General features: G+C 40.3%; 1 protein-coding gene across 1 annotated transcript in view; it reads left to right on the top strand.

The window, feature by feature from the left end:
• The first annotated feature begins 5,569 nt into the window (after positions 1–5,569).
• ACSS3 (acyl-CoA synthetase short-chain family member 3) overlaps positions 5,570–23,661 on the top strand; it is an 85,490-nt gene continuing 67,398 nt past the window's right edge. Inside the window, exons 1-3 of the mRNA XM_009882666.1 lie at positions 5,570–5,619; positions 7,283–7,427; positions 18,934–19,122. Coding sequence (XP_009880968.1) covers positions 5,570–5,619; positions 7,283–7,427; positions 18,934–19,122 — 384 coding nt within the window. The remainder of the gene's footprint in view (positions 5,620–7,282; positions 7,428–18,933; positions 19,123–23,661) is intronic.

Genomic DNA, 23,661 nt, shown 5'->3' with positions numbered 1-23,661 from the left:
ATATATATATCCATGTGGTGAATGGCAAACTGCCCTAAGACAGAACATGATACGCTTCTTGTAAATTACCGGGTAGGATTTTCAGTAATTTCTCAAAGGCGATTTACCTGTTAAAATTTTGTTTTGACCACCATCGCCTCTTTTTCAGAAAGTTTACATCATGCTCTTTGATCTCAAGGAGAAGCTGATGTAGAATAAAAAAGGCAATGCAGGACGAGGGTCATCTTTGCTATATTGATGTTCTTTGCCATTTTTGTATTTTTCTGTTTGATTTTAATTTTAAAATACTAATAATTCTCAAAATATAATTAAAAATATTAATCACTCTTAAATCTGCCTGAATGAAGAGATAACAGAACCAGCAGAGTGGAACTTGCTTTCTTATTGGTGTCTGATGTTATTGCTTGGCGTGCCTAGTAGTGAAAATTGTTTACATGTCTTAAGCTGAATGTTAAACAGCACCCAGCCAGGATAAATCTCTTTAAGTCAGTCTGGCTGTGTAACTGTCAGGAGTACTAGAATGGATGGATAGGGAGACCTGTGGTTCACTGACCTTCATTTCTAGGTCATGGTACTGTTCAAAAAGGGCAAGCAGGATCGCCTGCATAATTAAAGACCAGTAAAGCTCACTGGTTTTATTCCTGAACACAGCAGTGAAGAAGTCAATACAATGGTTACTTTCTAAGGACTAAGGAATGATAATATAATACACGCTTGTGAGTGTGGTTTTGCTATCAGATTCTGTAAAACAAATGTGGTTTGATTTGTTGATAAGCTTGTTTGCTGAAAGTAGTAAAGCACTGTGACTTCTCAGATAGAAGTTATTTTGTCCTATGGCAGAGATAAATTTTCCTGGGCTGAAGTCAGTCTTTTCTGGCCTTGTGTCATACTTGCATCTTTCTCCTTCTGTGGATGCAGACTGCCGCAGGCTGAAATTATCTTGTTAATGTGGGCAAATAGCTGAGGGGGGGGGTGCAAAGAGCCAGGCTCTTTTCAGTGGTGCCCAGTGACAGGACAAGAGGCAATGGACACAAACTGAAACACGGGAGGTTCCCTCTGAACATCAGGAAGCACATTTTTAGAGGGTGACTGAGCACTGGCACAGAGTTGGTTGTTGACTCTTCATCCTTGGAGATACTCAAAAGTTATCTGGACATGGTCCTGGTCTACTGGCTCTAGGTGGACCTGCTTGAGCAGGGGGATTGGACCAGGTGCCCTCCATGGGTCCATTCCAACCTCAACCAGCCTGTGATTCTATGAGATTATGCAAAGATGCAGTTCTCTGAAGACTCAACATCAGGCCATAATTATTGTTTGGATGTCAGGTATCTGTTGCTCTGCTTTGGGTAACAAAACATTAAGCAATTCAAACTTACATAGTCCTCTTCGATGTCTCAACGTGCGATATCCAATTTTATTTCTTTTTTTATTTAAGTTCACCTTAAGTGATAACAGGATGTATGCAATACTAGTGTAGTACTCTAATGCTTCTGAAGACCCAGATGGTTACTACCATTCAGTATGCTCAGCAGGGTGACATAAGTTCTTTGAGGAAAAGACTGAATAAAAGAGGATACAGGAGGCTCTTTCAGAGGACACAGAATAATAGAATCTTAGAATGGTTTGGGTTGGAAAGGACCTTAAAGACCATTTAGTTTGAACTCCACTGCCATGGGCAGGGACACCTTCCACTAGACCAGGTTATTCAAAGCCCCATCCAACCTGGCCTTGGACACTTCCAGGGATTTGGCATCCATGACTTCTCTGGACAACCCGTTCCAGTGTCTCACCAGCATCATAGGAAAGAATTTCTTCCTAATATCTAATCTAAAACTACCCTCTTTCAGTTTAAAACCTTTGCCCCTCGTCCTGTCACTACACTCCCTGATAAAGAGTCCCTCCCCATCTTTCCTGTAGGCCCCTTTTAGGTACTAGAAGGCTGTTATAACGACTCCCCAGAGCCTTCTCTTCTCCAGGCTGAATGACCCCACCTCTCTCAGCCTTTCTTCATAACAGAGTTGCTCCAGGCTTCTGATCATATTTGTGGACCTCCTGTGGACCTGCTCCAACAGGTCTGTGTTTTTCCTTTGCTGAGGACTCCAGAGCTGGGTGCAGCACTCGAGGTGGGGTCTTGCCAGAGTGGAGTAGAGGGGCAAAATCACCTCCCACGGCCTGCTGGCCATGCTTCTTTTGATGCAGCCCAGGATGTGGTTGGTTTTCTGGGCTGCAAGTGCCCATTGCCGGCTCATGTTGAGCTTTTCATCAACCAACACCCCCAAGTCTGTCTCCTGAGGCCTGCTCTCAATCCATTTTCCACCCAGCCTGTATTTGTGCTTGGGATTGCCTGGGTGCTGATCAAGTGCAGGACCTTGCACTTGGCCTTCTTGAACTTCTAGAGGTTTGCACAGGCCCACCTCTCAAGCCTGTCCAGTTCCCTCTGGATGGCATCCCTTCTGTCCAGTGTGTTGACTGTTCAACACAGTTTGGTGTCATCGGCAACCTTGATGAGGGTGCATTCAATCGCACGGTCTGTGTTGCTGACAAACACGTTAAAAAGCACCCGTCCTAGTACTGACTCCTGAGGAACACCACTCATCACTGGTCTCCACTTGGACATCAAGCCATTGACCATGTTGACCTCTTTGAGTGCAACCACCCAGCCAATTCCTTGTCCACTGAGTGGTCCATCCATCAAATCCATGTCTCTCCAATTTAGAGATAAGGATGTCATGCAGGACAATGTCACGCTGAAGAGAAAACAAAGAAGACAGAATGGAACTGAGGAAGAGGCCAGGCTTCCAAGAAGAACATAGCTTGCTGGGCTAACAGTGTAAAGATGTAGTTCTGGTTCGGAGTTTTACCTAGGAAGCAGTTTATAGAGACCTTAAAAATAGTATTAAGAAGTTCATGTATGTGCTTCTTGAATTAGAATTCATCTCTGGTTTTGGAGACATATTATTAGGTCAATTAAGAAATATCCATTTATTTTCAGTATCTTTGGTTTTGGTTGCCAAATGTGAGACTTATGGAAACAGATACTTTTAATGTATTTTCTGGTCTCATTTACTTCAGTTGAAGAAATTGAAGGAGACAGTTAATGTATTTAAAATGTAGCTTTAAGGCAAATTCCAATTTGTCCTCTCTAAATACAGTAAGAGCATGAAAGAAATGTGCAGCATGCCCTAGTGTGTTTCCTTTAGTCTTTTCCATTGGAAACACTGGTGTTATGTCAGTGGGTTGCAAAATGATTTCCGAAAGGTATGCGATCAGTGTCACCATCCCCCGGCTGTTTTGTTGAAGCAGTAATCCCAGGTACCATTGACTGTTCTAACCTGCATCAGTGGTTGGTACGGTGCAAAACATCATCTGGTTTTGCCCACATCAAAAATAATAAGAAGAACAAAAAAGCATGATTGGTCAAGAAAAGGATGAAGGAATTGGAATTATTTGGTGTAGAAACCAAAAGGGACATATAAGTTTTAAAACACAAAATTTGTCTGAAGAGAATTTGGCTAAGAATTCAAAGGCAAAACTGTTCTCTGAGTTGGGTTTGAAGAGGTCAAAACTAGAAATGTTAAACTGCAAGAAGGGAGATGTACTTTTTAGACATTAGAAAGAAAAATCTTTTTAATGTTAAAGGTAGTGAAACACTTGAATAGATTATTTTGTGATCTTGTGGAATCCCAGTTGGAAAGGTTAAGCAAGTATTTCTTTAGGAATGATAGAAACAGTTTTTCCTAATGCATGCAGGCAGATGGCAATTTTGCATGTTATGTTTTTTCTCTGATTCAAAGACATAAGCGCAATATAAAATCACCTTTGAACTTCAGGAATGTTGCACAGATTGCTATTCAAATGTTGCTTACAATTTAAAAAAAATGTGGCTGGATCAATTAACATAATATTATTTCAAAATATCTAATATTGTCGTGGGTTTGTCTAACACTTTGTTCAGCTTCTGTTCTCACTTCGTCTAGAAAAATTAAAAAAAAAATCCAGCTGATTCCTGGGAACCTGGCTTGAAGTATATATACCCTGCATGGCATAAAAGGATTTTAGCAATATGTTTTTTTGCAGTTATGGTGCAAAATAATTTTAATGTAGTTTTTTCTTTTGCATATATGCCAGCTTTATTCAGAACCTTTACCTTCTTTCTTATTTTTATTCTTAATTGTCTTGCTTTCTGAGCTTTTGAATGAAGTCTAAGAAGTATCTCTGAATACAGCTACTTTGATTCTTAAGATAGCAGATAGTGTTGGAAATTAAAGCATAACTTTTGAATATTTGAGTGAACTGAATGAAGACATAATTATGTGTTGCCTTCTTCACTACTATACTTATTTCATTACTAGCAAGTAGGCTGTTGTCACATCCAAAAAAATACTGAATGCGCTAAAACAAAATATTCCAGGCCGTAGATGGTAGATGTTAAGCTGCACGTAACAGGAGTCCTGCTTTGGAAGACCTAACTTACTGACTTGCCAAGAGTAAAACATCAACAGAATATCAGCATTTTTGTGCTCCCTTCTACTCCTACCTCTAAAAGGTTAATAGAGTAGTCATTTTAAAGTATGACTAAAGAGGTAAGTGCCTGTGCTTGAGATTCCTTTTTGTGAAATGACGGAACTCTGTGAGACCTCAGGGCCTGGGTGAAACAGGAGGTACTGAGCCCCAGTCACAAAGAGGCATTAAGTCCTAAGTGACTGCTGTAGGCAGCTTTAGGGAGGCTAGAGGGCGTCCTAATGTGCATAACTACACTCAAATTAAAAAAAAGCCTTATTAGATGTAAGTTATGCATAATGTGGATTATCAAAGGCTGCTGCTTTCATACATGTACGGGAAAAAAGACTTCTTGAAAGGATAGGTAGATATTGTCAGAGTACTGTTTTAAAATGTTGCTGGGAAGCAAGCTGTTTTGATATTATAATGACTTAAATTCTGTTGTGATTTTTGATAGGAAGAACCCTGTCCTTTTTTTCCCACCATAGCACCAGTGGAAGGTAGATGAGCTTTTCAGAGAGACTGCTAATGAACTGAGTCCGTTTTTTTTTTTATTTATTAGAGTTGTTACTGTTTACTCTTTTTATTTGTTTTACTCTTCCTCTGCTCCATTTGTTGGATGTTATTAATTTCTCAGCAATAGGAACACAGCCTAAAATAAGATTCTTCAGACTTGGATTCAGTTGGTAAGCTGCATTGAGATAATTGTCTGGTTAGCAACACATTAGCATTTTACAGTCCTGCTTATTGTGGCAGGATTTTATGGCAGCTTTTACAAACAACCTGCAGATCAACCTCTGATCTTTCTGCAGCATATTGGAATATTTTCTTTTTGATTCTAGACCTCTGTTTTAAATAGGAGCATCTCATTGATGTCCTTTTTCCAAAACTGGGTCTTGGTCTCATGCTGCTGTTTCTTTCGAACTAAAGCTTATGCAAGCAAATCAAAGTTCCTCATGGGTGTTCGTCTCCTTGGGAATCACTGGATCAACAGAAGTTTGCAGCAGCACAGGGCAGCTTTTCAAAGCCAGGCAGCTTTTATTTGTCAGCTGGAATGAGGTATTTGAGCATGTCCTTGAGTGACGAGAGAGAAGAGAACATCTTGCAGTTGTGGTCATGGTAGGTGCCTCTCTGCTCTTCTGATCCCGTAAGAGCCACCCTTCTTCTGAACAGGGTAGCAAAGCTCTCATCACACTGTCCAGACAGTCTTGGTTTTTATTTCAACTTGCAGTCACATCTTTTTCACATATTTGTTCACAAGCGATTGTTAAACGTTTATGTGGCAGTGTTGATGTTGCAATGTACCTTTAGAAGAGTCGAAACTCCAGTACTCGCTAATGTTTTGGCCATTCTGAAGTGGTTGTGCATAGTAGCCCAGGTACTGCACTGTCTTGTGCAGTATCTTGATTTGATATAAAAATCAATGGATGACGTGAATCCTACACAACTTTTATGACAGTACTACAGAGTTTCTCTATATTACATGAAACAAATCCCAATCCTTTATTGTTCATACAGTTCTTCCTTTATGGGAAGGGGTTTGTGGTACAGAATGTTTTTGTTACATTCCTGGTCCCCCACTTTCACCTTATTAATGGCGTTGTAAAGGAGTCACAATAAGAGATTGCTGCATCCTAAACTTCCTAAGTGCTTTTGGATTAATAATTGCCATTCTTTGACAATAAAGACTGTCCTATGGAATCTATGCATATGGATATACTAATCAAATGTCCTAATTTAGAGCAGTCCTTTATTAGACAGGAAGGCAAAGAGTAAATAGACTTTTAACTATAGTGAGTTACTATAGGCCATCTGTTTTTATTTCTAGTTACATTGTAACAATACCACATCATCACAATGAGTACCCCTATGGAACTGTTTGGAAACTCTGAACTGTGTTTTTTTCTGTGTGTTGCGCTTCTTTTTGATGTAGAGATACCTGCAGGTGGACAAACAATAACAAAGAACATTGTTTAGAGTGGACTTTAGATTCTGTGTCATCTTTCAATTAGTGGAGTCATCTTTGTATCTGATGCCTTCTGTATTTTCTTACTTGAGGATTATGCTGTACTTGAATTATCTTTTTCTGTGCAAAATGACGATAAAAATGAAACCTGAGTTTGTGAAGTGTTTTTCTTTAATTAGAAGATGAGAATTTTCTGTAAATGTCTGGTTGTTGAAAAGGCTATGACTCACGTCGCTTCACAGGGGATTTTAAGTCACTGATGTAAAACATGGGAATGTCAAATGCATTATGAATGTCAGGCAAATTTATAAGATTTTGTAACTGTTGGGGTCAGTTTCATTTAGATACAGATGCTTTTACGCTTAACTGTTGTTGCCAAGGGATGAATAAGAGTATTTTGAGTCCTGAACCTGTTCTTCTTAAAAAAGATATGTGTCCACGCCAATACAAAGTAGTGTAATAATACATTTTCATAATGTCAAATTATTTTATGTGAATGTGTGCTTTTTCTGTGAAACCTTAGCTATAAAAATCAGAATGATTGATGCAAACTAAGTTAAATCAAGACCGAATTTAGCAGATTCTTAGTTAGGTTAATTAAGGTGCAGTACTTCCACTATTTTCACTAATAGGCTTATTTAGCTTTTTCAGTAAATTGTGAGGTTATAGATTAAAAAATGACTTCCTGAACTGAGTATAATGGTTTATGAGCTATATTTTAGTTGAATGCTTCCTTTCCTTAAAAAAAGAAGGGCAAAAAAATAGTCTCATTAGTTTGGAAGGCTTGCTGTTACATAATTCCAACTTCTTTTTTAGGTTTGTGGGTGGAGAGTTGAATATCTGTTACAATGCTGTAGATCGTCATGTTGAGAATGGACGAGGAGACCAAATTGCCGTTATTTATGACAGCCCTGTGACAAATACCAAAGAGAAAATAACATATAAGGAACTTCTTGAACAGGTATGTTTGAGAATAATCTTGTTACTGAAAATAAGCAGTAAATATTGCACAGCAGGTAGATACTAGAGTGGTAGAAATGGTCTACCTTGCTAATTTATTCCTTTTGCTGTGTTTAGTATTGATTTAAAAGCTTCAGTACCTGTACCCAATTATACTGCATCTAAGTGGTCTTGATCTTCCTCTAATTCTTCTTTCTCTTCTACAGTTTAATAATTTTTTTCCTGGTTGGTTAGATTTTCAACTTCTCTATGGGATTTCTTTTTTTTCCCCTAAGTTCTTATTTCACATTTAAAAGGTAAAGCAAAGTACTAGTCAAGTCACTTGACACTTGCTACGATGAACCAAAATACAGTTCCAGTCGAAATGAAGATGCGTACCTTGGCTATTGCTGCGCATAACTGAGTGTAATAACAAATGAAATTTGACAGGGAGGAGCTCTAAAAAGAGCTGCACCATCTACCCCGCTGTAGGCTGCAGTGAGGGTGCTGGTGGCTCCACACTAGTTTTCTTTCTGGAAAGTCTGTGGATTTCGACTTCCCCATCGGCTGAGGTGACTTGCCCCTAGCTGGGGTTGTGAGTACCCAGTTCTGCATCAGCCCATTCAGATTTACTCAGTTCCTGACTGTGGGTTGTTGCCCCCATGGATGTTTGCAGTCTGCCCCATTCAAGGTTCTCTGCTCTCACGGCCATCAGCTGGTGGTTTGCCGTCATGCTGCTCTGTTTAGCTGTCTTTTTTCTTCCAGTTATATGTAGCAGTTGCGCTTAACACTGAGCACAAAGAAATCCTGGAGTCAGACTCATATTCTTCCTTAATGTATTTCAAGATGCATTACAGTGAATGAAATGCACTCACTCTACTTCAGATATGCACCTAGTGTCTAGAGTAATGTGAACCTACAGTTTAAAATATGAAATGAGCTTCACAGCACAGTAATTCAGTTTTGAGGGCTTATTGCACTGTTGCAAGAAAGGAGAAGTCATACAGCTACAAAAAATGATAAACCTGTACTGCATTCCACTTTTTAAGGAAAATATGGAAAACATTTCTCCTTGCCAGTTTTCTCTTGATTTACCAAGTCCAAAAGAGAACTTAGAAGTTACTGTACAGTATACTGGAGCTAGAACAGCTATCTTCAGTGTTTTAAGAAATCAGGAGGCTTTAAAAGGGCCCAGCTCCTTATCTAATTTTATTTATTCTTTTATAGATAGATATAAAATATATTTTTATATAAAATTATGATTTTATATATACAATTTTGTCATGTGTCATAAATATATGCATAATAGGTACTATATATGTATATATGAAATCAGTTTATATGTACATGTACATATAGATATAAAGTACATACTTGTTTTATTTGATGAAGTAATACAACATTTTAATGTAAATTATCTTCCGTGGACTCTGTAGAAATTTCCTCTGAAAAACATTTGAAAAGTAGCCTTTGTTTCGCTTTTTAAGCTTGATGTTGGTATTAAGTCTCCGAAGTTTGTGTCTCTGTTTTTCTCTATAAGCATGTTAAATGTTTTAGGATATGGCAGATTTGTGCAGAATGAGAAAGTTTTGCTAGTTGTCATACACATCCTTTCCTCTCCATTTCCTCTTACAGCAGCAGTACCAAACTGAATGGAAGAACTAGTTTAAGTTTTCTAGGGGTATGTAGCAGAACTCATTCATAAGAAGTTCATGATAACCTTACTGGTAGCTGAGTCCTATCTAAATGCTGTTTTTGTATTCTCTACAGTTTGCTCTTCTCCTTAATCAAAAGGGAATATAAGTGAAAGGCAGGATTTGAGTTTAATACCTTTTTTGAAGCTGTCTAGTCCATTCTGTGGAATAAGTTTAACTTGGTTTACCTGGTAACTATTGGACACCCAATAACAAAGGGATTCACAGTTTTGCTTAAAAAGGGCAAGACATGGGCTGGTGTATTTTGTGTCATAGATCTTGTAGGGCCTAGGAGAGACTTTGAGAAAAGGCCTACCAAACCACTGTGGAGCATAGGTGATGACGTTTGGCTCACAGCCCTCAGTCACTGCTTGCCACTGTGTTCTCAGTCTGCTCAGTGTAAACTAAAAGCACTATATCCTGTCATGTTGAAAAAGACTTCTAGTGCTCTGGATGTTTCATTACAGGCCAGTAAGAGTGCAGATCAGGCATATGACTGAAGCTGATCAGCATCCTGATGGGGAAGGAAGCCTTTTACCTTCTTTCCTGAGTTCCTTTCCCGATTTAAAATATCCTAACAGTGAATATCAGTGTGCAGATTGTTGTTTGGACTGTCCGTGTCCAATGAATAGTTAGTATTCTATCTGGCCAATAAGCTGATAGCGTAATGAGGGTGTCTTAGCAGAGGCTGCCTGTTCAAAATGTCCTACAAAAGATCAGCACTTGAAGTGGTGGACTTCTCTCTGGCTTTTGGTAATAAAAGAGAAGTGTAAATGGATTCAGCAGAAGTTATGTAACATAACTGTGGGTCACAGGGTGGGAAGATGCAGAATTTTGTAGCAGGTTGGGTCATTTGTTCTAGGATCAAACTCATGGTAAGGATGAAAAAAATGACACAGCTGCTTGGTTGGCGATAATGTCTCTCCTTAGGGAGGGTGTGATAGCTTGAGCTATATGCTCAGGAAGCCTGTTGTTTTCAAATTATCCTTATCCTTTTTACTTGTTGCACTGCTGTTCACATCTAAGAGCTACAGTGATGCTGCAGTTTTAATGTTAAGCACCACTAAACTGTAAATAATTAAGAGAAATGTTGGAAGCTTGTGGATGTTTAGTGCCCAACCGGTGGGAAACATTTTGTGGGTTTTTTTGGCAGAACTGGAATAGAAGGATTGCAGGAAAATTTCAGCAATTCTTTGTTGATGTAAATAATGGCAAGATCAGTTTGTGTTGATATTCTGTACAACTATACTACTGCCTTCACACTTGGAAAGTCTTGAGAATTACAGTTATTTAAAGTGAAGTTGTACATGGTGCATACAGTTGCATTTTAAGTGTGTTAATTATATGTTGTTACAGATGAAATCTTCCAAATGCAGAGAGGAGGAACCTGGCAAACTTAAGACATAAAAGTCTTCCAGAATGTGCTGATGGGACTTTTTTCTTTACTGATGCCTGTTATAGGCCTTTAAATGAGGACTACAGTATTGAACTGAAGCCAGTGAAGTGGGGATGTAGATGAAAGTTTTGAGTTTGCCTTGAGACATTCTCTAATTCCAGTAATGAGATGGTAGGAAAAGATAAGGGAGATGCAAATTCTGTTAGAAATATTACTGAATCTGTGTAGTATTAGGGAAATATAAAGATACCTAAAAGAAAGAAGGAGCAATGGCTTCATTTAAAACCAATTTTTCTGATTGTGTTGGAAAAGACTACCATTTTCAGGTTAAGGCAAAGGTTGGAAAAAAACTTCTGTTTACATCATCAGGTGTATTCTCTAGAATGTCTCACTTGCTAAAATGAAATCTCAAGAATTTGAGAGTCATTATTTGCAGTTGTTGACGCTTGGTAGATCATGTACACGAAAGCAGTATGATATCTCCCTGTGATTCTTTTCAATAACAATGCACAGTTAACATGTTGAATTCAGTGCCGTAATAAGTAATTTTGGAGTGCAGTAATGTGACAGGATTAACAAAAGCCAACATCCCTCAAGCCTTCGACAGCACTGAATGTTACAAAAATATGGATGAGAAAGAAGGGCTTCAGGTTATCAACAACTGGCTAGGGTGTAGCTTCTTCAGTAGGAAGTTTTTTTCCATAATTACCCACCCTAAAAGCATCTTCTTCCAAAATAGCTGCATTAGCCATTGTCAGTTTGGATTTATGTATATCTGTTTTGCTGTGCTCCTATCTCCAGAATATGACTGAGGAATCTCCCAGATTGTTCTGTTTCTAGTAATCTTTCTCATTCTTCATGCTTTACTCCTTCATCTTTCTTTGTCTTCTTCCTTGAAAAATAACCAATTCCTTCTTAGCTAGAAATAGTGACTTTCATTCCAAGATTTTTTTTTCTCAGAATTGCTTTAGAATCAAAACTAGAGTACAGACAGAAAATCCTACTGAGATTGACAACCCAACTCTTTATCCTGTTTGTCTGGTAAAGCAACATTGTCTTGATAAACCTATGTATTAGATTTCCTGTTTAATGCTTCTTTTCTTTATCTCATTTAAATCTCAAATGTCATTCCTCAGTACATGTCCTAGAAGGATTTAACTGAGATGTCACTGGGGTAGTTCTTCAGCAATATCAATATTAGTGTTCTTTAAAGGATGAGACAAGTCAGGAATTTACAGAGTGGTGTCCTGGGTTTTTCACATTCCACACAAAAGACTTCCAAATGACACTGTAAAAGTCTGAAGAAGTCTGAAGAAGCAGCTGAAACTTGTTCTCCCCTGACTGAAGATAGTTACACTGCAGCACGTCCATGTCAGTGATGCTTACAGTAACGTAGAATTTGGAGCAGCTTGGGCAGATGACTGAAGCAAAGCCATGCTGAATTAACTGGTGAACCTCGTGACATTTCCACTACATGTGGTATGTGAGTTTTACTTTGGACTAGGTTTAGTTTCATCCTTTGAACTGAATGTCTCATAGCTCACTTCAAAGCCGTCTGAACATAGCTATCCTACAAATCTTCGCTTCCTTGTGGATTCCTTTATGAAATGCCATGCTCACCCTTCATCTGTCTTATTACTCTTTGATTTCTTCTCCCCACTCTGAGTGAATGTTGTCCAAATAGTGGCCTTTTAGGGGAACCTAGATACTGTAGCAGTTGTGCAGAACACTATATACAGTCTGTCAAAAGTACTAGAAATTCCTTCTGAGGCAAATCCTTGTCTGGAACCCATCTCTTCTGTGAAGTGAATGCCATGGTGTCGCTTCTGATCAAACATTAAATCCACGCCAAGCTGATGAGTAATCCCCATCTCATCTCAGTCCCTCCTTGGAGACACACAGTCCACAGCTGATCTCCCAAACCAGGTAGGAAAATTGCCTTTCCCAAAAATCCCCAGCTTCCTCTCAATCCAAAGAACTTGGCGTCTGGAAGAAGGAAAGAGAATTTACTGCAACTAGCCACAATCCCAGCAGCTGTCAAGCTGTATGAGAGAGAAATCATCCTGATTTATATTTTTTCTTGTTATTTGTGGAAGAGTGTACCAGCACCACTACCACAACTGAATAGGTCCTTTATATGGTGAATTTAAGACAGTGTGGCTGGGGTTTTGTGCAGAAGCCTAGGCGGGCTGTGTTATCAAGGCATGCCATGTCCAGGACTTACTTGGTTGCCAGCACACAGAGCTGGGATGGGGCAAGTGCTCTGTGACAGAGCTTGCTGCTCCACAGAACCTCCCTTACAGCTCACAGCCCCTGGGGAATTGTCTCTCAAGGCACAGCAGCTCTCGCAATCAATCCGCCTTTCCACACCTCTGCGATCAGTGCCCTAATTCTACCAGAAACCTCCTAAACACAGTCCACCCTCAATACCTGTATAGGAAAAGAGTACACACACTTACTCAGGCAGGCATCCAGACCAGTGATTTTGCAGTTCTCATTTCCTGCTGTGGCAGAGAGTGTGCCAAGGGGATGTTCCCACGTGTTGTCTCGCGGGGATCCTCTGGGGGTTGCAGGCATGAGATGTGTGCAGAACCATTGCCATGCTCTTCCCTAGACTGTGTCCCAGGACTGTTGATCCTAGGACCAAGGGCGTGGATGTCTGTGGATGAGCAGTGGGCTTGGTGGAGTGCTCTCCTCTCCCCTGAAGATCTGTTCAAGATCTCTGTGGTAAGGGAACATGCACTGTGCCACCTCTGAAGCATGATTTAGCCACCTCCTCAAGAACATGGTTTTCATCTATTTGAAATGAATGCAGCACCACTTATCAGTCCTCTCCTACTTGGTTGCAGGCTTGACATTAGCAACAGGATGGTGCATCTGCTGGAGAAGCTTTTGCAGCAGTAGGAAAAGGAGGAAACAATAATTAAGAAGAGTAATAGAAGAGTGATGAGGCTGATCAAGGTCGGGGGGGGAGTAGGAAAGAGCGCTTTCTTTAGTAGTCTTGAAAAATCAACACAGTGGAGGAGCTGAAGAGCATAAGGTGACTTGCTGCCTTTGGTTTAGAGGAATGTGTGTGAGATGGCACTTTTTACACCGAGATGCACTTCGGGATGTTTCATGAGCTCTTGATATTTGAAGAATCTTTTTGTGTTTAGCTTGCATTGAAGGACTGAACACTGGTGAGACCTAGTCATTGTTCAACACAGGAAGGTTCGAAATTCCTCGTTTCAGCATTTTGAGTGGACTTTACCTTTTAGTATCTTCTAAGAAGAATTCTTTTGGCGTAGACCAAAACTGCTTTTTGTAACTACTAGGGACAGCCTTGTGATTTCCTTCAGAACTGCAGTACATCTCCAAACCTGAATTGCTAATACAGATGTAGTATTTGTTTGGTGGCTGGGTAAAAATAAAGCCATGCTCACTGGGGGCTTGCATTTGATAGAAGTGTAATTTAAGCCCAGATCTTCAAAGCTGAAAGCCTACTTCAGTTTCTTATTATATCACTTCGTCTCAAGTGATTTTATTACTGAAGTGTCAAATATATTAAAGTGATAGTGCAATCTTAAACTTTGAAGAAAAGCAGAGAAATAGCATGCTGGTAGGAAAATAGCAACTGTAAAATCTTGAGTGATAAAGTATGCTGTCTTAATGTAAACCATAAATGACAACACACTGTAACAAAGTGGAAGGTTTCATGGCTTTTAACAGTTTAATGAAATGTCACTAATCACTCCCCCCCTCTCCCTCCTTTGAGTGATTGCTTGGATGTTTCAGGGTTTCCACATCAATCTTAAGGGCAATATAAACCTGCTCTATGATGTTCCCTAGTCATCCAAATAGTTGCAGATAGAGACAGTGTTTTATTATCTATTATGTTGTGCAAATGCTCCCAGGTTGTCAGAATGATTAGGGAAAGGGCACAAGGAAAATCATAGATACCCATGTATTATATTGGGTTATTGTCTTCAGTGACATTAAACTCTCTAGGGTGGGGAGGTTAAGTGCAGACAAGTGAGTGCTGGGTTTGCATGGAAGACGTGGTTCCTGCCTGCAGCATGCTATGTATATTCTGCCTATTCTGTATATTTACCTATGATAGGTTTCAATGAAAATGACTTAAGCACATGCAGATCTCTTCACTGTCTCCCTCCTACAGCCAAGTACCAAAGTTATATAGCTTATATACAGGCACTAGGAGTTTTTTATTACAAAATTACTAATTATTATATTTAAATGATGCCTTTTTTCTTTAGCAGGCAAACATTGCCTTTTTTTGTCATCATTAATAATTATAAAATAATGATAATACTTGTCCATTGTGTTTCACTACTTATTGCCTATTATCCACACTTATATCGGCTATAAAATCACTCACTAAATATTACTTTCATTGCCTCTAGCCTTTCTGTCAACACTCTGCTTGAGAGTGTCACAAGCGGCAAAGGATTAGTCTTCTCAGTTCTTTGAGGTAAGGTGATGGTAGCTCTGTAATGACTATGCAGATTTTAATGTTTTCACAGTAGGAAGTATAGAAAAGGAATTTACCTTTGGAGTAGAGTTGTTATCCTTACTTAAAATTACTTTCACCAGTCGTTTGTAGAAGTGACTGTCAATGCTGGTGGTATGGCAATTCTAGTTGTGTACATGTCCAGGCCTTGTTGATTTTTTGGGGGTTTTGATAGCGTATGTCAGCTTCATAGAGTGTTGATAGTTATTAATAGATCTAGAGTCAAAGATAATTTATTTTGATAATCAGTAGCATTTAATGTAAAATATCTGTTACAAATAAATCATACACATACCTTAGTTTGTGTGAGTTTTCCGCTTGGTATGGTGATGACTGCCTTATAAACATGTTCTCTCTTGCAGCTGAAAATAATGGCAGGGATTTATGCTTTCTTTATAAAAAAATGGAAGCTATGCTGTTATCTTCTGATGCAAGCGTGCGTGCTTGGGCCTTCTGTGTTTCCATTTTCTTAAATCCTCAGGCAGAAGTGTAGAAATATGCATAGTTTGATTGTGGATGAGCTGTGTATTTAATGCAAACACAGGTCAGATGCATCTGAAGCTTCTGGATGTCTCAGGTTGCTGAAAGTCTGAACATGTGTTCCCACTGAAGAGAGAAGCAGTGAGTAATGCTACGTTATCCTCTTCAGCACATGCATCAGATAGGCTTCTAGGACTGGATGTAAGTGCCCCAAGTTTTATTGAATATGACCATAAAAGAAAGAGCCTAATGCCTACAAATCTCACAAAGTAACAGTGGTATTAGAATTTGATGCATTGAACTAGAATAAGGTAACTCTTTAAAAAGAGAAAACTCAAATTTGATGAATAGTATAAATGAAAGTAAAACATTTCAAAGAAAATCTACCCTCCTGACTAGCTCATCCTTGAAAAAGATCATTCTTTCCTCTTGTCCTGCTTGCACAATGTATATTATTGGCCTGGGCTGCTCCCATTGCTTTCATTATTTGCTGGGCCTCTGAAAACATCTCTAACTGCTTCAGAAGCTTGGGTATTTTCTGTTCTACAGGCAACATCCCTCTGCTGCTCTCCTGAGTTTGTCTCCCCTTTTCTTTCTGTCCAGTCTGATAGTACCTGAAGAGAAGAGTCTTTCACGAGACTAAATTTTACTTGAAACCTTATCTATGTGATATAATGAATAAATAAGGAATAATGCAGTGCAGATAAGATGTGAGGAATTCATGTATGAGTAGATTCATGTTACATTGATAATGAAAGAAATTAGAATGTTTAAACTTCTTATGTTTATTGTAGTGTTTTCTAGTGAATGGCAACCTCTTAAAGAAGAGTTTTACTACTGTAGGCAAGGAGTTCCCCTGTAAGACAGAGCAACTTCTTTGTTCTGAACTTAGATTTATATGTCTTCAGATATCCCAAGAACTTTCTAGAGAATTTGACTTTTTAGTCTTACTACTAACGTAAAACTATTGCAAGCAAAGCTCCTGTTCTTGTTATGTCTGACTGGCATGTAGCCATACTTATGGAGTATTCCAGTTCATGACTTCCTGGGCTGTTTCTACTTCCATCCTTTTTTCCATTAGCTTATTAGTCTACTTTGTTTCTTCTTAGTCTACAGTTTTTCCTGTTAACCTGTTAGCCTATGTTTTGTGCACAGTTACGTGCAGTTTTACCTCTATTACTTAGAAACACAGAATTGTCTAGGTTGGAAGGAACCTTTAAGATCATCAGGTCCAACCATCATCAACCTAATGTTGCCAAAACCATCACTGAACCATGTCTCTAAGCACCATGTGTAGCCATCTTTTAAAATACCTCCAGGGATGGCGATTCCACCACTTCGCTGGGCAGCCTGTTCCAATGCTTGGCAACCCTTTCTGTGAAGAACTTTTTCCTGATATCCTATCTAAACCTCCTCTGGTGTAACTTGAGGCCATTTCCTCTTGGGCTATCACTTGCTACATGGGAGAAGAGATCTACCCCCATCTCTCTACAACCTCCTTTCAGGTAGTTGTAGAGGGCGATAAGGTCTCCCCTGAGCCTTCTTTTCTCCAGACTAAACAATCCCAGTTCCCCCAGCTGCTCCTCATAAAACTTGTGCTCTAGACCCTTCATGAGCTTTGTTGCCCTTCTCTGGACATGCTCCAGCACCTCAATGACCTTCTTGTAGTGAGGGACCCAAAACTGAACATAGTATTTGAGGTGGGACCTCACCAGTGCCGAGTATGGGGGATGATCACTTCCCTAGACCTGCTGGTCACACTATTCCTGATACGAGCCAAGATGCTGTTGGCCTTCTTGGCCACCTGGGCACACTGCTGGCTCATATTCAGCTGGCTGTCAACCAACACCCCCAGGTCCTTTGGTGCTGGACAGCTTTCCAGCCACTCCTCCCCAAGCCTGTAGCACTGCATGGGGTTGTTGTGACCCAGGTGCAGGACCTGGCACTTGGCCCTGTTGAACCTCATACCGTTGGCCTCGGCCCATCGATCCAGCCTGTCCAGATCCTTCTGTAGAGCTGTCCTACGCTCAAGCAGGTCAACACTCCTGCCCCACTTGGTGTCGTCTGCTAACTTACTGAGGGTACACTCAATCCACTCGTCCAGGTCGTTGATAAGGATATTGAAGAGAACTGGCCCCAATCCTGAGCCCTGGGGAGCACCACTTGTGACTGGCCGCCAACTGGATTTAACTCCATTCGCCCCCTCTCTTTGGGCCCAGCCCTCCAGCCAGTTCTTTACCCAGTGAAGAGTACACCCATCCAAGCCATAAGCAGCCAGTTTCTCCAGGAGAATGCTGTGGAAACAGTGTTGAAGGCTTTACTAAAATCCAGGTAAACAACATCCACAGCTTTCCCCCCATCCACTAAGTGGGCCACCTTGTCGTAGAAGGAGATCAGGTAGTAAGTAATATACACCTCTACACACTGATGTCTAATTGAAAAATTTAAAGGCAGTGAGCAGGTTTAGGTACTGAGTGTTATACAGCTGTCAGCCTCTGGAACTTGAGAAGCCTTTGACAGCTGAGTTCATTCAGTTGCTCTTGGGGAGTTAGTAATTTGCTTTTCCCTCAGAAGACGCCACATTTCCATGCTGCAACAAGCAGGTTGAGACAAGTGCACAGCGCTTGTCATGGGCTCCCATGCTCACTCTGACAGAACTTACTATGTGGTAAATTGTCCATCCTGGTGTACTAATGAAACATTCAATACTAGTTTTGTGACAGAATGCTATACACTGTTGATGTAATAAATATTTTCTCATGGTGATACAGATGGCTGACACTGCTGCTGATCTGTCACATTTCTTGAGTTTCAGTCCTTTGCTGCCATGCACAGTCTATCTTCAAGCTTCTGCGTACCAAAAATGAAAATCTGAAAATGAGAGGAAAAATGACTTCTTAAATCTAAACATATGTCTCTGAATATGTATTTACATTTGGTTCGAGGTGTAAGATTTTTTTTCTCTGATTCTGAGAAGTTTACAATACTGTAGTAGAGAAAATATGACTACGTACTGATTTCATAGAATTCGTATTTCAAACTTAGCTAGTTAGGACAGAATTTGCATTGTGAAATGCCCTGTTTACATCCATTCTCAAAAGCTAAAATTGAGAAATATAAACAGTTATCAGGATAAAAGAATGAGTGGTTAGTGTTATTTAAAAATTTGCAAAACATTGCTATTGATTTTTTTGCTCTAATGTGTAAAATAATTAGCTTCAGTCCATTCTCACTTTACAAAAGAAAAATGTATTACAGTGTTTTTTGCAGAAAGGTAATTGTTCTAAATGTATTGAACCTGGATTGCATCATTCATCAACTTTCTGTATCATGCTAGCTTGTCTCCTTAATGTCTTGTGTCTGTTGATTTTGTGAAAGTGTGGGTTTTTTTATGGGGCAACAGGAAATCTGGAGAAACTGTTAATACGTTGTGAATATTTTGTCAGTACAGGTCTCCAAGTTAGCTGATGTCATGGTCAGACATGGTGTGAAGAAAGGAGATCGTGTGGTCATCTACATGCCCATGATTCCACAGACTGTGTACTGTATGCTGGCTTGTGCAAGAATAGGAGCCATCCATAGCCTGATTTTTGGTGGATTTGCATCTAAAGAACTTTCTGTTCGCATTGATCATGCAAAGGTAATACATATTTGGAACAACAAACACCATTGCATTAGTTAATCATATAAGTCAATGTCAAACCCCCTTTTTTTCCAGAGAGGATAACAACATTTCTCTTTGTGTGGCACACAGTTTCAGTTTGTTTATAATGCCTAGCATTGCAATATGAACCAAGTACTACTTCTGTGCTGAGGGTGATACTTTTATTGCAAACATTGAGATACAAATTTTTACCTCTTTTTAAAAAGCATGAGTTTAACATGCTGCTGTCTGTTTAGAGCATACTGTCTTCTCCCATTTATCAATCTTTTTCTACAAAGCATCACCTTAAAATTGGCTTTTTGCCCAGCATTTGCTTCAAGTGTATGACGAAAATGCTGCCAACCCTAAATGACTTCGTTAGTTTACTTGATATTTAGACAGATAGTACTTTTTTCAGCTATAAATTTACTTCATCTAATTTCTACATGAATCAAGGCAGCTAGGGAACCAGTTGCCGTAAGTAAATGACTGCAGAGAACATAATTAATAGAGGTGAATGCTTTAAAGGCTTCCAAGTTTGGCACAACTTGAGCTTGTTTATGAAGCATTATGTAAGTCTTAGTAAGTAAAAATGCAAATAGTACTTTAATAATCTACTTAGTAGCTTATATGTGCATATTAGTTGCTTGCGTATGCATTAGTTTCAAACCAGCTAACAATGTTTGTACTGGAAGTTTCTGTTCTTGTTTTGTACCAGTGAACAAGACAAAAGTCTTTGTCATCTTGATCAGTCACCTGGATCATTCAGACCATCCATGGTAGCCATCTATCACTGAATCTCATTGATTAGGCATATAAGCCAAAACATTATGCAGGGTAAAGTCCACAGGATTTGTGGAACATTTACTTAGATTTTTGTGTACAAAAGTGCTTTTCAGATCACCAAGGCTTGAACTTTGTGAATATCTGTAAATAGGAAGTTGAATGCATCCCCCCTCATTGCCTTGGTGTTTTAACAAAGAAGTTAATAAAGTGGCTGAAAAGGTTTGTTGTAATTGTGAAAAAAGAAGCTGGGGGAAGGCTAACAACAGCTCCATAGTTTTCTCTGTCTTTCTTCCCACTCCCCCACTTTTTTAACAAGCTATAAAAATTGATTTTAACTCATAGAATTAGGGAAAAATAATGTAGAAGAAAAAATGATAAACTTTTAAAATTAATGTTGCTACAATACAAATAATCTAACATGTTTACTTCTAGAGTATTTTGCAAATATTAACTAATTAACCCCAATGGATTTTCTCTGAGGAACAAAGGGAGAGAACATAGTAATCATAATCCTTGCTTCATGCATTACAAAGAAAATGGAGAAAGTTTTAAGTGATTTACCCAAGGTCACATAGCGAGTCTTTCGAAAGGTTAGCTATAGAATTATTAGCTGCAGGTCATGGATTAAATCCTAATTTACATTGCCTTTTTGTTTCTTTAAGAGGCAAATCTAAATATTGTGGATGATTTTTGGTCCATCTGATGTGTAATGAAAGTGTAACTAAAGAGGAGATATCTGAATATCAAAATATGCACCCATGTTGCAATACAGTAAAGCTTTCTTGATAAGTGAATTGCACGCCATTGAGATTATCTTTAAGATATGTGTATAAGTAGCTGTGATATATGGTATTCTGCTGAACTCAGAAGTTAATTGAAGCAGTCTCAAAAAACCCTAGCCTTTCTCTTAGGCTTTTATGTGAATTGGTTTAGGTGCTGCCATACAGGACCTAATGTTGGTAAGATTAATTAGAAAGAGTTAAAGACGTGCAATGGAAAGCTGGCTGAGAGATGCTCTTGTGGTAGAAAGGTCAAACTTCACATTTTATTGGAAGATCTAAGTGAAAGAAATAACAAGCACTTTCTAGTGACTTTGAAAAGGTACATATACTGTACCATCTTACGTTAATTTATCTTAAATTTTAAATAAGTCTGGGAATGCTGCAAAGTCCTGCAGCTGATAATTTCTACTCTTGTCAAGTATTGGCGAAGCCTTTCTTCGTAGGAGAGATATTCCAGCCCTCTTATCATCTTTGTGGCCCTCCCATGGACTTGTCCAAGAGGTCCATGTCCTTCTTATGTTGGGGGCTCCAGAGCTGGACACAGTACTCCAGGTGGGGTCTCACGAGAGCAGAGCAGTGGGGGTGAATCACCTCCCTCGACCTGCTGGCCACACTTCTTTTGATGCAGCCCAATACGTGGTTGGCTTTCTGGGCTGCAAGTGCACATTGCTAGTTCACGTCCAGCTTTTCATCCACCAACACCCCAAGTTCTTCTTGGCAGGGCTGCTTTCAATCCCTTCATCCCCCAGCCTGTATTTGTGCTTGGGATTGCCTCGACCCACGTGCAGGACCTTGCACTTGGTCTTATTGAACCTCATGAGGTTTACATGGGCTCACTTCTCAAGCTTGTCCAGGTCCCTCAGGCTTCTTAACGCCACCACTCAGCTTGGTGTCATTGGCAAACTTGCTGAGGGGGCATTCAATCCCACTGCCTATGTCATTGATTAAGATGTTAAACAGTATTGGTCGCAATATGTACCCCTGAGGGACACCACTTGTCATGGACCTCCATCTGGACATTGAGCCATTGACCACTACTCTCTGGATGTGACCATCTAACCAATTCCTCATCCACTGAACAGTCCACCCATCAAATCCATATATCTCTAATTTAGAGAGAAGGATATTGTGGGGAACTGTGTCAAAGGCCTTACAGAAGTCCACATAGATGACATCCGTAGCTCTTCCCTTGCCCAGTGATGTAGTCACTCCATCACGGAAGGCCACTAGGTTGGTTAGGCAGGACTTGACCTTGGTGAAGCCATGCTAGCTCTCTAGAATCACGTACTTGTCCTCCATGTGCCTTAGCATAGCTTCTAGGAGGATCTGTTCTGTGATCTTCCCAGGCACAGAGGTGAGGCTGACAGGTTGGTAGTTCCCAGGGTCCTCCTTTTTACCTTTTTTATCCTCCTTTCTACCCTTTTTAAAAATGGGTGCAATGTTTCCCTTTTTCCAGTTATGAGGGACTTCACCTGACTGCCATGACTTTTCAAGTATCACGGAGAGCTATTTGGCAACTACATCAGCCAATTACTTCAGGACTCTGGGATGCATCTTGTCACATCCCATAGACTTCTGTATTCAGGTTCCTCAGGTGGTCATGAACCTGATCTTCTCTTACAGTGGGAGGGGCTTTGCTCCTCCAGTCCCTGTCTTGCAGTCCATCTACTCAAGAGGTGTGGGAAGAGAGGTTGCCAGTGAAAACTGAGGAAAAAAAGTTGTTGAGTACCTCAGCTTTCTGCTCGTCCATTGTTACCAGTTTGCCAGTCTTGTTCATCAGGGGGAGTATGCTTTCTTTGACCTTACTTTTCTGGCTGACATTCCTGTAGAAGCCCTTATTATTCTTTGCGTCCCTTGCAAGTTCGGCTCCAGCTGTGCCTTGGCCTTCCTGACCCTATCCCTACGCAACCGGGCAGTGTCCCTATACTCTTCCCAGGATACCTTTCCCTTCTTCCACTGCCTGTGCATCTCTTTCTTGCCCTTTAGTTTGACCAGCAGGTCTTGACTCAGCCATGCCGGACTCTTGCCTTCCTTTCCTGATTTCTTAAACAGGGGGATCGAGAGCTCTTGTGCTCTACATAAAGCATCCTTAAAGATCTGTGAGCTCTGTTCTGCACCCGTGTCCCTGAGGGCAGTTTCCCAGGTGGTCCTATTGACTGACTCCGTGAACAGCTAGAATTTTGTTTTCCTAAAATTCAGGGTCCTGACTTTACTCTTTGCCTGACCCATATCCCTTAGGACTGCGAACTCCATCAATGCATGATCACTGCAGCACATGCTGCCTCCAGTATTGATGTCACTGACTAGCTCACTAGTGTTGGTGACCAACAGGTCCAGTATCGCATCCCCTCAGGTAGGGCTGTCTATTACCTGGCTTAAGAAGTTACCCTGAATGATGACATTCCTGTAGAAGCCCTTATTATTCTTTGCGTCCCTTGCAAGTTCGGCTCCAGCTGTGCCTTGGCCTTCCTGACCCTATCCCTACGCAACCGGGCAGTGTCCCTATACTCTTCCCAGGATACCTTTCCCTTCTTCCACTGCCTGTGCATCTCTTTCTTGCCCTTTAGTTTGACCAGCAGGTCTTGACTCAGCCATGCCGGACTCTTGCCTTCCTTTCCTGATTTCTTAAACAGGGGGATTGAGAGCTCTTGTGCTCTACATAAAGCATCCTTAAAGATCTGTGAGCTCTGTTCTGCACCCGTGTCCCTGAGGGCAGTTTCCCAGGTGGTCCTATTGACTGACTCCGTGAACAGCTAGAATTTTGTTTTCCTAAAATTCAGGGTCCTGACTTTACTCTTTGCCTGACCCATATCCCTTAGGACTGCGAACTCCATCAATGCATGATCACTGCAGCACATGCTGCCTCCAGTATTGATGTCACTGACTAGCTCACTAGTGTTGGTGACCAACAGGTCCAGTATCGCATCCCCTCAGGTAGGGCTGTCTATTACCTGGCTTAAGAAGTTAC

The sequence above is a fragment of the Charadrius vociferus genome, unplaced genomic scaffold, assembly GCF_000708025.1.
Source record: "Charadrius vociferus isolate BGI_N301 unplaced genomic scaffold, ASM70802v2 scaffold72, whole genome shotgun sequence".
NCBI classification, from domain to species: Eukaryota; Metazoa; Chordata; class Aves; order Charadriiformes; family Charadriidae; genus Charadrius; species Charadrius vociferus.
This window is presented reverse-complemented; position numbering and strand designations above follow the sequence as displayed.